This window comes from Ictidomys tridecemlineatus, chromosome 12 (genome assembly GCF_052094955.1).
Source record: "Ictidomys tridecemlineatus isolate mIctTri1 chromosome 12, mIctTri1.hap1, whole genome shotgun sequence".
Lineage (NCBI taxonomy): Eukaryota > Metazoa > Chordata > Mammalia > Rodentia > Sciuridae > Ictidomys > Ictidomys tridecemlineatus.
The window spans coordinates 86,370,617-86,389,255 of NC_135488.1; the positions used below are offsets into that span (position 1 = coordinate 86,370,617).

Here is an 18,639-nt window from a genome sequence, read left to right on the forward strand (position 1 = left end):
AAGGAGAAAGGGTGGAATGAAATTGTCCAAACTATCCTATGCATATTCATATATGTACAGTGAATTTCCCTTTTATACATATCTATAAAGCAATAATTTTAAAAAAAACTCTAAATAGATAGAAGATCAGTAAAGTAGAGGAAAGGGAACTAGGGAAGGAGGAGAAAAGGGGAAGAGGTTGGGACTGAATTGGATCAAACTCTAATCCATGCCTATGATTATGTCAAAATCAACCTCAATGTTATATGTAATCATAATTAAATTTTTTTTAAAGAATTAGCTCATTGGGTCCAAAAGAAATGTTTCCTATTTTTTTTCTTTTACTAAAGAACATATTTCTCAAACAATTGGTTATATTTCAAAATTCAGGAAGAGAAAGAGGTTGGGTGGAGGGGAGAAGAGAAGACTGCTCAGAAATAGCCAGGTGCCTTAAAGTTCCATAGAAGTGAACTGTAGCTGGTAAACCCAGCCAGGGATAGCAATTTCTTTGCCTCATGCCTCGCACTTTCATTAAGTGTGGCCACGTAGCTAGTTCTCTTCAACAGAAACAAAATGTGCCATCCTCAAGTTGAGGCTTGAAGAAGCTGCTGTGTCCTCCTTCTCCTCCTCCCTCTTCTGCTGGTTGGATACAGATGACAAAAGCCACACGATGGACAAAGCTCAGAGCTGAGAAACCACATGGAAAATATAAGCCACTGACCAGGAACACCCAGCTAGGACCACGCATGACCAAGAAGTAAACTTTGAACCAATACAGGTTTGATTGTTACAGCAGGTTAGCTTACCTTAACTTACTGCCTAGCTCTCAAAGGTGCATCCGCAATGATTCTTTTCTATTCTCCAGAGTATGCCCATTACATCTACTCAACTATTTTCATATGTTCTTGAACTATAAAGAAGCTATATAAACAAACATATCTGAGGGTTATTTTACCAGCCAAGGTTCTTTCTTTAAATTTTAATTGAACTATATAGCATCTATATTTACATTACAAACACTGCATATATTAGCAGAAATATACAAAGCTGTCTATATCTGGGGCATCTCTCTTTTCCACCCCTTTTTCCCACTTGTTATTTTCTGAGCCTTGGTAACTTAGGAAGTCTAGAAAACAAGAGTTAAAAGGGCATCCTGAACCAGTCACTGGCTGAACTCAAAGGCTAAAAAGTCAAGGCAGTTCCTTTAGGATTTGCCTATATGCACCCAACTTCCTCTCCACACGCATACAGTACAATTTGTCAGATATTTGTTGCAGTTATTCTAGTTGCTGAAGAGTTGCTGTTACATGTAAGTCCCCATGTCTGTGATGTGAGTGGCATCCTCTTGGATGAGGCACTGTTCTATCCTGTACAACCTACAAGTTGCTGTATTTGACCCTCAAGTTGCATACCAAGTAGTAGCTTTGATTTTCTTTCAATGCATCAGGATTATTATTTTTTTTTGGCACCAGGAATTGTGTCACTCAGTGGCACTCAACCACTGAGCCACATCTCCAGCCCTATTTTTTGTATTTAATTTAGAGACAGAGTCTCACTGAGTTGCTTAGTGCCTCACCGTTGCTGAGGCTTGCTTTGAACTCACAATCCTCCTGCCTCAGCCTCCCAAGCTGCTGGAATTACAGGCATGTGCCACCATACCCAGCAGGATTATTATTATTTTTTAAAATTTAAAAAAATGTAGTTTACATTGGCCCATTTTTTCTGATATTAAAGCAACTGGCATTGATGTATATGTTTCTGATGGTGAAAGACATTTGACTAGCATGGGCATGGCATGCTGTTATACTACCATATGAACATTATGTCTTTTTTTTTTTTTGGTACTGGGGATAGAACTCAGGGGCAGGGCCCTCGACCACTGAGCCATATCTCCAATCCTGTTTTGTATTTTGTTTAGAGACAAGTTCGCACTGAGTTGCTTAGGGCTTTGGTTTTACTGAGGCTGACTTTGAACTTGGGATCCTACTGCCTCAGCTTCCAAGCCACTGGGATTACAGGTGTGCACCACCATGCCCAGCTGAACATTGTCTTAACTGTAAGATTCATGTGTGGCCAATCCTGAAAAAAACCACAAGCCCTAAAAATAAACACACAAGTGTATATGTATACTTTGGTGTAGACATATGTATGTATACATTTATTTATATATGTGTGTGTGCATGCATGCTACAATAACTAAACACATTCATAAATTATTAGAAAGGAATTTATTTTCAAAGATAATTTTATAAGGGTTGAGGATATAACAGTGATAAACTGCTCGTCTGGCATGTACAGGCTCTGGGATTCACTTCCCAGTACTGGGAAAAAAAAGTTATGGCTTCAAAGGTACTTTTACACAGCCAACCTTCTAAAATTTAAGTGATGATTCTATTTATAGGATTGAAGTTATTCTGAAACAAGTGGAAAGTACCTAATTCTAACGAAGTCCAATTTGGTCTTTACTTGTAGAAGTCTTAGTACACTACAAGCTTGCTTGAGTTAACGTTGAAATCCCAATAAGTCTACTCAACGTTCATTCTCAGATAAAATAGATAAAACTAAAGAAGTTTGATATTCCACATAAGTATAAAATAGAATTATCCAGGGATCCAAAATGGAGAGGAATTTTTTTTATGATTTTCGCTAAAAGAGATTATTTAGTATCCTTCAAAATGTTTGCTACGTCATTTCCTGAAAGACTTATTTCAATTTTATTCGGAAAGGCAAGCATTAACCTTGGCATACCTTTGTGCTTAAGAACCAAATATTTTGTTTCCTTTTTCCTACCACATATTCTTGCACTTTTCAATTTCACTGTGGGAATATCATCTCTCAGAAAGAAAATGTATTTAGTTACTCTACGGTTACAGTCACTTACGATTATAAAAGCATGTTGACTAACAAATGGAATCATAATAAGTGGTACAAGAGGAGGGGTTGCCTAGGCAATGTACTGTGTCCCAAAGTACTATTTTTTTTTGGCCACTTGGAAGAGTATCTATTAGAAAATACTTGAGACAAAGCATGTGATTAACTATTTCCTATGTTCCTCAATGTAGATCTTGGAAATCACCTAAATTAAGCCAAAAAGGGCTTCATTAAAGGGGGCTATTAGGTTCATGTTCCTGTAGAACAGGCAGGTTACAACCATACTTCCTTTCACATGAAGTATAAACACTAACTAATTTCAGAAGAGATGTGGGAATGGTAAAAAACAGTCATGAGATGCTCTTACACATAAATTCAGAAACTGCTGATCTAAGTGGTACTTTTAGGATAACTGAAACAATAATGAAAGATTAAAGCTGGCTTTTACTCACGAAGAATCCTGAAATAAAACCACAAGTACTACCAAGAAGCCACAGGTGTTTATTGCATGAATAGGGAAAACATGAATTTGAAGGGCATGGTGATAGCTCTTCTTTGCCTCCAATAAATAGTTAAAAGATAGTTTAATACAAGTATAAATAACTATGTGCTGTTGGGCTCATTTTTCTTTCAGGTTTACAAAAACAAACAAAAAAGAACCTTTTTTCCCTTGAACTTCTGGGCTCTTGGTAGGTTGGCCAGTCACTCACTGCCTTGTCACCAGAGTTCTCAGCAGATTTATCAATTGACATGCCCAAGACTGCCATCTGGTGGATATGATAGACATTGAAATGATTTTTTTTTATTTTTCAAAAATAAAGCCAGTTGCCTACTAAAAGGTACAAACAATACTGAGGGGTGAGAAGGTAGCTTGTTATAGCATTAAGATATATAAAACAGGTCTACTGTCATGTATAAATAATTAAAACATTTAAAAAGAAGAAATATAAAACAAGGTATCGAATTTTTTTGACACTGGAGATTGAACCACTAGAGATTGGCACTCTATCAATGAGCCACATCTCCAGCCCTTTTTATTCTTTAAGATAAGGTCTCACTAAGTTGCTGAGAATGGCCTCAAACTTGAGATCCTCTTGCCTCAGCCTCCCAAATCACTGGGATTACAGGCATGCACCATCAGGCCCAGCTAGGAATCAATTTAAGAAAGATGTGGACCACATGAAAAAAAAAAAAAAAAAACCTGAAAAACTATACTGGGGGCATTATAAACACTTGTATAAATAGAAAGATGTAGCATGTTCCTGGAATGGAACTCATGTCTGCTTAAGATATCAATGGTCTTCAAATTCATATATACAACAATATAATCAACATATTAATAGGAGTTTTATTTGGCAGGCAAATATTGGCCATATTACTCAAAAACTCAACTGGCGTAGACATATTCATATTTTTATAAAATTAGGTATAATAAAAGGGTACTCTTCATATAACAAAAATGTCTAGTAAAATTATGATAATTAAAATGGTATGTTATTCATGCAGAATACGAAGCAATAAAATGCCCATAAAAATACAAGCATATATAAGAATAAAGATCATTTCCAAAGAATGAGAAAAAATTGACTTATGCAATAGTTAGTGTAAGGCAATGATGGAAAAGTTATGGAAAAAAATATCAGATTTTTGATCTATAAGTACCAGTATTAAATATTTAAACAAACATTTATTTAAAAGGCCAAAGTCATAAAAGAAAAAATATTTACTTACTCATAATGTGAAAAAAATGTCAGTGTATACATCTGAAGGTTGATGAAACTGTCAAAGAAAATGATAAAATTCTAAAACTTTTGGATGTTAAAATGACACTTCTCAAAACTCATCAAATTTAACACCTAAGGTCTTTCCAGTTTTCTGGATATAAATTTTATTACTACTACTACTTCTTTTTTTTTTTTTTTTAAGTAAAGCAAAACAAACGCCACCATATTTGATTTAAAGAGCATATGGAGGGCTGGGGATGTGGCTCAAGCGGTAGCTAATGCCTGGCATGCGTGCGGCCCGGGTTCAATCCTCAGCACCACATACAAACAAAGATGTGTCCGCCAAAAACTAAAAAATAAATATTAAAAATTCTCTCTCTTAAAAAAAAAAAGTGCATATGGAGAGCAAAAGGGAATGTTTCTGACCAAGTACACATATCCAGTACCCTCTAGGTCTGAGCATCTTAGCCCTCTTCCATCATAATGAGTTAAAAGACCTTATTCTGCCTGTAAGAAATGCTAACACAAACACAAAAAGGTTAGGGTAAGAAAATGCACAGAAACAGTAACACAATGTTAAGATTTAGGGGGGGAAACTATGATGTTGAGCTTGTGGTTTGGCTTTTCAGGAATTCAGTCTTTCCATACTGATAGGTGCCCTTTGTTCTTGGTCTCATCCCTCAAAACCTTTCATTAAAACAATATCAACAAACTCATAAATAATATTACAATATTGAAAGGCAAGTAGTAAGCTGTAGAAAATATTTTTTTGTATTTAATAGAATGGTTAATTTTCTAAACATTAGGAGCTCTCACAAATCAACAAAATAAGTATCAATTGAAAATATGCATCATAAAAATGCTGTCAATTAAATTACAAAAATGCATTATCAAAACTTATGATTATTTTATAGTTATTACAACAGGTTTTTAAGGCTTAGATCTTTTTTTAAATCTTAGTAATGCTATACCTGTTATATGTTAAATCAGTGTGGTCATTTTGAAGACATTTAAAATCACATTTAAACTTAACATAGTCCCAACAGAGTACAGAATTATGAACGGAAATGTGAATAGGTATGACCAAGTTAATGCAACTATGCCATGATTGCTACCTAGGCCATGACAGTGGAAAGATGCCACTGATCTAAGTTGCTTCCCAATTTCAAAGATATTAAAATGTCTTGTTAAAAAATAGTAATTGGGGAATTTAGATTTTTACATAAATGACAACTTTTTATAACTCGTTTCTCTCAGTCTTATGTTTTCAAAGTATTAAAACATATCCACTGCTTCCAGAAGCAAAGCTATAGCAAATTCCTGCTGCCAGGGTTCAGGGTGCATTAACCTGACCCTTCCTCCATTTCACCAAGCTGCCTGGAAAACAACTGTTCTATGTTAAAGGATGCTAGTAGGCTAAGGGGCAGAAACACCTGCTTTACATCAGAAAGAGTCTAGAGACAGTCACTTCAAAAGCTCAGGAATTCACACTTTCCAGCTGGAACTAGATTCAAACATTTTTGCCTTGGAGAAAAAAATGTCACTTTTTTTTTTTTTTTTTTGGAAGGATGGGTACTGGGGATTGAACCCAGGGGCACTCTACAACTGAACTACGTTCCCAGCTTTTTTTAAAATTTTGAGTCCAGGTCTCAATAAATTGCTGAGGCTGGCCTCCAGCTTGTAAACCTGGGCTTATATGGTGTGTAGTGCTGCATCCAGCCAAAATAAGTATTTTAATGCAACGTTTTAAAATATCATGATAAATATCCAAATTTTAAGTAAAGGTAGAGTCATAACTCTGATTTTACTTTTGCCTTAGGCTTCCTCATTGCTTGGCAAGGGGAAGAAGCATAGTCATGGTAGATTAGAACGAGTGAGCAATGTGGTACCACACTACAGTTTTTTAAATATACAAGGGAGCGGAGGAATTTTCAATATCAGATACCAAAATGGATGCAAGCTGTTAAGAATTAAAGTACAGATTATTACATTTTTATTAAAAGGAACTAGATTTAAATAAGATGAAGACACTGGGGGTGGGGTGGTGGCTCAGTGGTAAGAGCACTCGCCTAGCACATGTGAGGCCCTGGATCGATCCTCAGCACATGAAAATAAATAAAAAGTATTTAAAAAGTAAAATAAAAGTATTTTAAAAAGTATTTTAAAAAGTAAAATAAAGGTATTGTGCCCAAATACTACTGCCAGAAATCAGCATTTACAAGGATGAAGTAATGAATATGATATGATAGCTGCACAAGTTAGACAAAAAGATAACAGACGCTAGGATTAAGTGGATCATGTACAGTTAGAAAAATTGGTCATTTGATAGGGGAAGTTTGGCATTGGCACAATTAGCTAGCTGTGTGACAAAAAAAATTAAAGATTCCTTAGTTCATATTATATGTAGCAGTATAAAAACATAATATGTATGTTTGGGGGATGGGAAGACTTTGGAACTACTGAAGGATGCATCTATTTGACAGACTGGGAACGGTTACTATCTGCTGCTAAGGTTTTTTCTATAGATGCAGTGTCTTTGCACTTCCTGATTGTGGCAGCCTAGATTGATTAGAAGAATAGTAGAGAGAATTTTTGCAATTCAGAAATAATCTTGTAAACAGCAAAGAGCCTATTTTACTCCAAAGAACCTAAACTTCTTATTTTCTTATAAAATAAGAAAAACATTAAAAATATTCCCTAACTCTCTTATCTGACTATACTTTTGAAAAGGTAAACCCAAACCAAACAAAAGCTACTGCAAGAAACCATGAGAATGACTTTTTTCTTTTTGCAATGGAGATTTAACCCAGGGGCGCTTACCTACTGAGCAACATCCCCAGTCCTTTTTTTTTTTTTTTAATTATTATTTTTTATTTTGAGACAGGATCTCATTGAGCTGCTTAGGACCTTGCTGAGTAATGAGACTGGCCTTGAACTTTTGATCCTTCTGCCTCAGCCTCCTGAGTCACTGGGATTATAGGAGTGTGTGGACATGCCCAGCAAGAAAGATTTCTTAAGAAAAATAGCAAAAATCATAAAGGAAAGACTAACAAAAACCAAAACATTTCATTCACAAATAAAAGTAAAAACAAATAGAAACAAACTCCAAAGAAACAAGGGCAAATATATGAGAATTCAATTCAGAGAAGAGTAAACTCAAAAGGCCAATAAACAGAAAAAGATTCTCACAAATAATCTGAAATGCAAGTTGTATGAGATACTATTGCATACTCATCTGACTGGCAAATTCAAAGTCTGACAATATCAAGTATTACTGAGGATGGGGCTGGATGGAGGAATAGGAATCTAGTATTTTTCTGGTAGACATGTAAATCTATATTTTCAATATAATGTTTTGGTAATAATAATGTGAAGACATGTATACCCAATAGCCTACCAGTTTTACTTCTAAAAAATATCACTCTACAGAAATACTAGTACATGTGCCCCAGCATGCAAACATATTGGCCCCATAGAATAAAGATGAATCACTTACAATAGCAAATGTTAAATAGGAATATTTAAAATAAACCTTATATCAATTTATAAGCCAGACATTTATTCATAGGCAAAATTTTATGAAAACGAAATCCAGAGTCCTCTAAAGCATGTTACTGTGGAATCCCACCAAAGTAAATTATACTTCATGCCTTAGAGTTAGGAATGAAGAAACAAAAATCTCTCTTCATAATGAGCACAGAAAGTAAAAATAAGTGAACAATTTAGGAAAGAGAATCAGACACACGTATTAGGATGACTCTTGAATTGTACTATTTTTCCTCATCTAAAATGCATACTCAAGTATTTCCATGATAGGCGAATATTCTACGGAGACAACTAAGACACGTTGTACAGATTTAATTTCTAAAGAAATTCCTGTCTCCAATATTACCAACAAGGGTTTTTCAAAAGTCAGGAGGAAAAAAAAAAAAAAGTAATCCCAAAGCTTTGATTCTGCCTGTTTAAAGATAAGGCTCTTTGGTATCCCACCAGAGTTGCAGATACTCAAGACAAAATCACCTCCTAGAATCTCTTACTCCTGAACTAGAAGAGCATATCTACCAGTTACACCTGATCATGAAACGTGGTCCTGGTTAGCAGTCGTGATTGCCAAGTAGAATAAAGTTGAGAAGATATCACAGCCTGGAAAGCCACCCAGAAGTGGTAATGTTGCCTGAAAAATTAGCTTACTCTCTATTAGTAAGGCCATTTTTCACTTCTGTATCACAATGTAAATACATGTGAACCGCCAAAACAAAGGTTAAAGCATTGGGTCGGGATTGTAGCTCAGTGGTTGAGTGCTTGGACAGCATGCTCACAACCCTAGGTTTAATGCATAACCAAACAAAAACAGCTGTTTAGCATTTCTGTTTTGTTTTTAGGGTTCACAGTGTTAGTCCCAGAGTTGAACAGAAAAAGAGAAAGTAAAGGATCTTAAGTAAATATTATAACAACACAGACATATTGGGCAATAAACGTCTGTGTGTAACAGAAATCATGAGTAAACTTGGTTTTTTAAAAAAACTTACATCTCCATGGCACCTTTCCTCAACCCTGATGAATTTCATTCAGAAAACTGAAATACCTAACCATCATCCCCTTTGATTCCAGGCCCCTAAAAAATTAGCATTAAGGTCTGATCTTGCCAGGCATGGTGGTGCATTCCTGTAAACCCAGTGGCTTAAGGCTGAGTCAGGAGGATCCAGAGTTCAAAGCCAGCTTTAGCAACAGTGAGGTGCTTAGCAACTCAGGAGACCCTGTCTCTAAATATAAAATAGAGCTGGAGATGTAGCTCAGTGGTGTCCCTGAGTTCAATCCTTAGTAGCCCCTGCCGCCCCAAATTCGGTCTTTCTTCACTGTCATTAAAAAAATTAAAATTAAAAAGTCCTAACTTTTACTGGCCTCCCACTGTGACATCTCAGTCATGGTAAATGAATCTAAATTCAATATAGAATGAGACCTTTCCAAACAAATCCTGAGACCAATACATGAAGACCTCAAAGATTAAAAATAACCTGAATGTCATATGAAAATTAAACTCTATTGTTTCATCTTAAATCATGAATTTCCCAAATTTAAATAGATCATAGATTTTTTCTGAAAAATTTCTTCTTTCATACAACATGAAACATTCTACCTTGTTTATCTTGCTTTCAGAATTCCAGTGTTCTGATGACCATCCAGCCTCCTGTGGTAAATGTTTTTTATCAGACCTACATGTCTTAAGACTCATTTACTAATTACATAATCAAAGGCACCATGAAGTTATCCAAAAACTATGGCAAGAGCTGTGAAACTCTAGGAGTCCAAAAGAACCTTTCAAGGAGTTCCATGAAATCAAATATTGCAAGTTTATTTTCCACATTGACTTTTGCATTAATTATGCAAAAGAAACAATGGGTAAAATTACAGGAACCTTAATGCAAATCAAGATAGTACCATCAAGTATGATAAGTACTTATGATTGTATTTTTACTGCCACACACTGTATAAGGAGATGGGGGAAAAACCCATTTTCAGTTAATACCTCTTTTTCTTTCTGGTGGTGCTGGGAATTGAACAAAGGGCCTCACCCATGCTGGACAACTGCTCTACCACAGATCTACACACCCAGCCACAATAATACCAGTAGAAACTTAATTTTATTAAACCTCTATCCTTAGATACACCTCTTTTTAATATTAATGGTTAGTTTAGTCCTGGTTCTAAAACACATCCAAGTGGGATGGTTGACTCCTGTGCTGTTCTTTGAGCTGTGCACTGAACTAACTTTTCATGGAACACCACTGTTAACTTGAAAGAATGACAGACTACAGTTATTCAGGACTACAGTTATTTCCTCTAAAATAAATGAAACAGATTGTCACTTAGGGAAAACAACTGAAAACATCTGTTGCCTATGATAAAATTTCACCTTTCAATTCAATAGAAAATTAAAATTTTCTTTTGAATTGAAAAATACTTTTCCATCATCTTGAGCTTGACAGCTTCCCAATACTACAGATTTTTTTATATGAGACCAGATGATATTAACAAAGAAATTTTAATCAATGTATAATAATGCCAACATTCTATAAATTTCTTAAAGTTATACGATTTGGAAATTGGAAATCAATGACAAAATAAAAAATAAAAATTACTCCAACACCTGGAGACTAAACAATATGCTACTGAATGAACAATGGGTTGAGAAGAAATCAAGGAGGAGATAAAAAATTCTTAGAGGTAAATGAGAACATAGAAACAACATATTGAAATCTCTGGAACATTATGAAAGCAGTATAAAGAGGAAAGTTCATTGCATGGAGTTCATTCCTTAAAAGAAGAAAAAGGCAACAAATAAATGACCTCACATTACATCTCGAAGCCCTAGAAAAAGAACAACAAATAAACAGCAAAAGTATAAGGCAAGAAATAATTAAAATTAGAGCTAAAATAAATAAAATTGAAACAAAAGAAACAATAGAAAAAATTGACAAAATAAAAAGTTAGTTCTTTGAAAAAATAAATAAAATTGACAGACCTTCTTATGCTAATGGAGAGAGAAAATTCAAATTACCAGCATTCATGATGTAATATCACAACAGACACTACAGAAATACAGAGAATTTAGAAATTATTTTGAAAACTTATACTCCAATAAAATAGAAGACATTGAAGGCTTTGACAAATTTCTTAAGTCATATGATTTGCCCAGATTGTACCAGGAAGATATACACAATTTACACAGACCAATATCAAGTGATGAAATAGAAGATGCCATCAGAAGCCTACCAATCAAGAAAAGCCCAGGACCTGATGGATACACAGCTGAGTTCTACAAGACCTTTAAAGAAGAACTAATACCAATACTCTTCAATTTATTTCAGGAAATAGAAAAAAGAGGCAGCACTTCCAAACTCATTCTATGAGGCCAATATCACCCTGATTCCAAAATCAGGCAAAGACAAATCAAAAAAGGAAACTTTAGACCAATATCTCTAGTGAACATAGATGCAAAAATTCTCAATTTTTTGATTCTCTGGCAAATCAAATACAAAACATATCAAAAAAATAATGCACCACAACCAAGTGAAATTCATCCCAGGGATGCAAAGTTGGTTCAACATACGGAAATCAATAAATGTAATTCATCACATCAATAGACTCAAAGAATCATATGATCATTAATAGATGCAGAAAAAGCATTTTACAAAATACAGTACCCCTTCATGTTCAAAACACTAGAAAAACTAAGGATAACAGGAACATATCTCAACATCATAAAGGCTATCTATGCTAAGCCTCAGGCCAACATCATTCTAAATGGAGAAAAATTGAAGGCATTCCCTCTAAAAACTGGACAGGGATGTCCTCTTTCACCACTTTTATTTAACCTAGTTCTTAAAATACTGGCCAGAGCAATTAGATAGACTAAAGAAATTAAAGAGATTCGTATAGAAAAGGAAGAACTTAAATTAGCATTATTTGCTGACGATATGATTCTATACCTAGAATATCCAAAAAGCGCCACCAGAAAACTTCTGGAACTAGTAAATGAATTCAGCAAAGTAGCAGGATATAAAATCAACATCCATAAATCAGAGGCATTTCTGTATATCAGTGACAAATACTCTGAGAGGGAAATGAGGAAAACTACCCCATTTACAATAGCCTCAAAAAAATGAAATACTTGGGAATCAAGTTAACGAAAGAGGTGAAAGATCTATACAATGAAAACTACAGAACCCTAAAGAAAGAAATCAAAGAAGACCTTAGAATATTGAAAGATCTACCTTGTTCTTGGATAGGCAGAATTAATATTATCAAAATGGCCTTACTACCAAAAGCATTATACAGATTTAATGCAATTCTGATGAAAATCCCAATGACATTCCTCATAGAAATAGGAAAAACAATCATGAAATTCATCTGGAAAAATAAGAGATCCAGAATAGCTAAAGCAATCCTTAGCAGAAAGAGTGAAGCAGGTGGCATCACTATACCAGAACTTAAACTATACTACAGAGCAACAGTAACAAAAACAGCATGGTAATGGCGCCAAAACAGACTGGTAGATCAATGGTACAGAGTAGAGGACACAGACACTAACCCACAAAATTACAATTATCTTATATTAGACAAAGGTGCCAAAAACATGCACTAGAAAAAATATAGCCTCTTCAACAAATGGTGCTGGGAAAACTTGAAATCCATATGCAACAAAATGAAATTAAACCCCTCTCACCATGCACAAAACTCAACTCAAAGTGGATCAAGGACCTAGGAATTAAACGAGAGACTCTGTGTCTAATAGAAGAAAAAGTAGGTCCTAATCTTCATCATGTGGGATTAGACCCCAACTTCCTTAATAAGAACCCTATAGCACAAGAATTAAAATCAAGAATCAATAAATGGGATAGATTCAAACTAAAAAGTTTCTTCTCAGCAAAATAAACAATTCGTGAGGTGAATAGAGAGTCTATATCTTGGGAGCAAATCTTTACCCCTCACACATCAGATACAGCACTAATCTCTAGGATATATACAGAACTCAAAAAGTTAAGCACCAAAAAACCAAATAACCCAATCAATAAATGGGCCAAGGACCTGAACAGATACTTCTCAGAAGAGGATATACAATCAGCAAATATATGAAAAATGTTCTTCATCTCTAGCAATTAGAGAAATGCAAATCAAAATTATTCTAAGATATCATCTCACTCCAGTCAGAATGGCAGCTATTATGAAGACAAACAATAATAAGTGTTGGTGAAGGTGTGGGGGAAAGGGCACACTCATACTTGCTGGTGAGACTGCAAATTGGTGCAGCCAATATGGAAAGCAGTATGGAGATTCCTTAGAAAATTGGGAATAGAACCATCATTTGACCCAGCTATCCCTCTCCTCGGTCTCTATTCAAAGGAATTAAAAACAGCATGCTACAGGGACACAGCCACATCAATGTTTATAGCAGCACAATTCACAATAGCTAAACTGTAGAACCAAATTAGATGCCCTTCAGTAGATGAATGGATTAAAAATAACGTGTCATATATACACAATAGAATATCATCAGCAATAAAAGAGAATAAAATCATAGCATTTGCAGGTAAAATGGAAGGCGCTGGAGAAGATAATGCTAAGTGAAGTTAGACAATCCCCCCCCAAAATAAACGCCGAATGTTTTCTCTGATATAAGGAGACTGACTCATAGTGGGGTAGGAAGGGGGAGCATGGGAGTAGTAGATGAACTCTAGATAAGGTAGAGGAGTGGGAGGGGCAGGGGACTAGCAAGGCTGGTAGAATGTGATGGTCATCATTATCCAAAGTACATGTATGAGGACATGAATTGGTATGAACATACTTTGCATACAACCAGGGATATGAAAAATTGTGTTGTATATGAATTGTAATATGAATTCAATGTTGTAATATGAATTGTACTGCTTTCCACTGACATTTATTTTTAAAAAATCAATTTAAAATGTCAATATTCAGAAGAACTGCATAATTCAGTAAGCCAGTATTTTCCAAATGACCAACTCAAGGTATTCTAAAACCATGCAGAGTTATCCAATCCAAATGCAAGATAGACCCAATGGATTTTAACATAACAGGGGACAAAAAGACCTTTGATTTAGCTTTCAGATTTCTCTAATTTTGAAGAGACTACCAAATGTCAATTTTTGATAGCCACAATTACCTGCAGTTACTAAAACACGCTTTTCCAACACAATGTGAGGCCAGATTTCTTCAAATAGTTCAACCAATGTGCCACACTGCTACAGACTGAATGTAAAAGCAAGTAGGAGAATCCAGCCTACCATAAAAGGTTTAGAAAAATGAAAACCGGTGGCACATTGTACCCTAAATTTTTTAGACTTGTTAGACTATTTTTTCAAAAAAACAATGTTATCTATGCTAATATGTAGTGTTGTTATTATATTGGATTTCTAATATAGTAAATATCAACAGATAAAATCCAAAAAGCAAAACTTCTTGGGGACATCCAATTTTTACGAGGATAAATGGGTCCTGAGTCTAATGTTTGAGAAGAGACAGACAAGAGAATTTAGTTTCATGAACACTAAACATGGGTTTTTCTTTTGCTAAGTCATAAGTTACTGATATGTAAAGGGCCAATGGCCTCCTCACCAAGTGCTATAAAAATGATTTTGGAGTGAAGAAAGGATGTTGTCCTATATAGTTTAATTCCCCTGTGGAATTAGAATTCATCTACACGGTTTTGTATGGAAATTTTCACAATATGCTAACTAAATAACATTCAAAACTGCCCTCTTTATTTTTGAAAATCACACCAAATAGTAATATATCACACATTTTTTTTAAAATCAATTCTTTATTTAGGTAACAAGTTGGTTATGTTCACTGCATTGTATGAAACGTCACAATATCATACTGGAAAGGTACTATCAGTACAGGGTTGGATCAGAGTAGACTGAACAATAAACCATTTTGCATTCTTCATTCCCTATCTTTTAACAACCCCCCAAACCCAGTAAAGGGACAAAGAGCTTTTAACACCATCATGTAAAGCACTTTAACTTACAAGGCTAAGATCTAAAGAATAAATAAAATATATTGTGGCAGTAATTCCTTTTAGACCAAAAATCAGGTGCACAATAAATCAAGTGATCAGGAAAGCTGTCTGTATTCAAATGTGTGTGGCTCTCCAAAAACAGCTTCAGGAAAATGTTACAGAAAATACCATGAATTCCATTTCACACAGGACCAGATGATGACTCATTTTAACTACACACAAGGGCAATTACAACCTGCTGAAACACAATTTAAACATATAGGAAAATGTTTACAAAGCATCCACAACATGTAAACCATGTACACATGGATACATTCATTACTTCTCCTACCCCAGTAACTTCTTTTAGATAAATACTTTACTCTTCATGTTCAGCATTAATTGGATTTAATACATGCAAAACTCAAAGAATTCAAGGTTATTGTAAAAATAGAATTAAACTAATCTTCAAGTACCTTGTGATAGCCACTCTGTACCGTGCCCAATGTTATAAAATGAAAGGTTACTGAACCCATGAAAATATCTCTGTAATATTTCCTTAGATCTAAAATAGATAATTTTAAATGTATTTATAGTAATTTCAATGTGATACTCTGAGCTTTTAAAATAACATAAACAGTTAAAAATTATACCAAATTACACAAAACTTGAATCTTAAAAGCTGAAAAAATTAAAACTATAGAAACCCACATGTAAAACAAAAATCACAATTTACATTATAAAGGCAAATCTCATCATTTAAAAGAATTTGCAGCAGTGAGATGTCAAAGCAAATTATAAATAGCCATAAATTAATCCATTTGGTTTCAAAAGATTTTCTAGTAAAGAGTTGAAGTATGTAGTAGGATACATGCATAAAATTTGTAAGGGTTTATAATGTTATTGCCAAATATACTTTATCTTGAAGCAAGGCAACATTAGAATTTGGACATTATTGGAGAATCCAGTTTGGTAATACAGGTAAAATTGGAAAAAATTAAATAACAATTAATAATAAATACATATCCTATAGTAAATTGCTCAAATAAAATTCCAAGCCATAGAACTCCAAAAAGGCTTTCCAACTTGGTTAACTAAAAAAGGAACATCTCATACAATTCTTTACTCTTACATGCTTGTATGTTGTGTGTTTTGTTTAAAATAAAACATAATGTATCTTCTGAGTACAGCTAACTATATTCTCATGCACCTCAGGCACATTTGTTTGCTGTGGTAAAATAATTCCATTGGTTTCTAGGGCCAAAAGTTCAATACAGATGTGACCAGTATGCCCGAGGTTGGCAAAAAATACTGTAGTACAGGCAATGCTACGAGTGGCAAATATCAGAAAACACAAATAAGAACAAATGATGGGAAATGCTTATGATTTTCTGCTCATATCACAAAACGTTGGGAATCCACAAGAATATTTTCCCCTTGTATTGAAGAAAATTGTGATTAAAATGTTTTTTTTCCCCCAATTTTCAGAATCAAAAGCATTTTAGAAGGTTTATAAGGCTACCATGAGTCTTCTAGATCTCCAGCACCCTACAGGAAGAGAAAAGGAAGAATATTATTATTTACCTATACCAACTTCCAGGTTGGGTTGAATTTCAAAAGAAAACAAAATTAGATAACAAATTACCTTCCTTTCTTTGTCTGAAAAGGTACTTATACAGAAAGACGTGTGTATTGTATAATGTGTACATACACATGTATCTATCTATTATAGATAGATAACTGATTGGATTTTTTTCTCCCCTCTCCACCAAATGCTTTCCTCTTTTTCTCAAAACACTTAAAATACTCTGGCATTGGAAAAATAGATCAAAACATCAGCTACAACATCTGAAGATTCCAAAGTTTCAAATTATACTACCTTTACTAACTTTAAAGACATGATATAAAATATAAACAGGAAGAAGAAAAGTTAATGTTCTATAGTCAAAATTTCCCCATGTAACTAATAGCTATCTGTAATTTAAAAGCCTGTTTTAACAAAAACAAAACACATATTTTTAAAACAGCCCACAATTCTTGCATTTATTAATATCTGATGCATACTTGGTAATAAAACTGACCATGTTCCTAATGTGACAATGTTTTCACATGTCTACATGTGTTCATGTTGTCATAGTTGAATACTCTGTACCCAAAACGGGAATAATAGAATTGACTTATTTTGAGTAATACTTATATATCTCATATTACAAATTTTTCTTTCTGATATGAAAAAACTAAGTCAAAAGTGTATTAAATTTAATATAAATACAAATGGATTTCTAATGAATAGTTTTCCAATAACCCAAACATGGTTGTTAAAAAAATAATTAAAAAAATAAGTACAACATGCATAGATTATTCCACATCACATGCTTTATTTGGGCTTAAACACTTATAATTTTATTCTAAACACTTGGTTGACATACATTTTGATGTGTGTAGTTAAGCTATACAGAATATACAAACCAAAGCCGTTTGAATAATACATAGGTAATACAGAGAAAGAAAAAATAACCACACATCCAGTATCTCACAACTTCTAAAAATAAAAACTACAGAGATGTTAAATATAAACAAATCAAACAACACACAAATCATCAACCTTGAAAGAAAAATTACAGGCCAGCATCAGCCACTCTTTGAAGAACTAAAATTATTAAAGAAAACACAAATTACAAAGCTAACTGTGAGTGTACTAATATATAAAATAAGCAGTATAATTCTACATTAACAAGTTTTTCCATAACATACAGTAATCTCTCTAATCAGTCATTTCTAATCCTTTCAGGTATGAATTTTACTACTGGCTTTAATTAATGGTAGCCTACAGACAAGGTGAAATGACATATAATTTCATTGAATTCGAAATAACTATAAAAGTCCATTTTAAACTATTTCATCAAAGATGTATGCAAAGGCCTTTTTAAAAAACAAGGCTATTTGAATATAATAAACTAGTTTTCCAAGATTCAAATAACAAAATGGTTATATAAATGCACACATTATACTTCCTAAGTAAAAACCAAATCAAAGATCACAAAAATATTACCAAAAATGTCATATTTTTCCACCACTCATCTTTGTCCCTGCATCTTCATTACAGCTGTCTAATTCAGCAAGACCACTTTCTGATTCAGTATGGCTTTCCTGCATTGTCACTGGGTTTCCAGCATCACTGTTCGAAGAAGGAGCTGCAGCAGCTGGTTCAGCAGGGCTTTCTTCTCCCTCTACTTTAGCTAGCCTGTAACTAGTCAGCATCTCCTCCAGAAGTTGTCGGTAGTTTCCCCTATGATTAATTCTCATTTGCCTGAGAGCTTCCACCAATTTTCCCTGTGATCCACTTTCCTCTGCTTCATCGGAGGCCTTTTTTTAAGATTTAAGACCCCAGTGTCAGTAGACAAACTAGGATATCACATGTATTTCATAACATATTACACAAAATACTAATTTTTCTACCATGAGCAATATATTCTATGCATGAAAACAATTAAATAAATATCAATTCTTACCTGGGAAAATTAATAAAAACTTGTAAAAGCC

General features: G+C 34.1%; 1 protein-coding gene across 6 annotated transcripts in view; it reads right to left on the reverse strand.

The window, feature by feature from the left end:
• Nucleotides 1-3,331: 3,331 nt before the first annotated feature.
• Ppm1b (protein phosphatase, Mg2+/Mn2+ dependent 1B) overlaps nt 3,332-18,639 on the reverse strand; it is an 80,321-nt gene continuing 65,013 nt past the window's right edge. For 3 of the 6 annotated variants that reach the window (XM_005324515.5, XM_078029276.1, XM_078029275.1), the window contains one exon: nt 17,451-18,462. In XM_005324515.5, the coding sequence (XP_005324572.1) occupies nt 18,157-18,462 (306 nt within the window). In that variant the 3' untranslated portion in view covers nt 17,451-18,156. Of the gene's footprint in view, nt 3,618-4,581; nt 4,630-14,896; nt 16,645-17,450; nt 18,463-18,639 lie in introns of those variants that run through there. The other 3 variants (XM_040271023.2, XM_078029277.1, XM_021725861.3) reach the window with 3 other exon arrangements.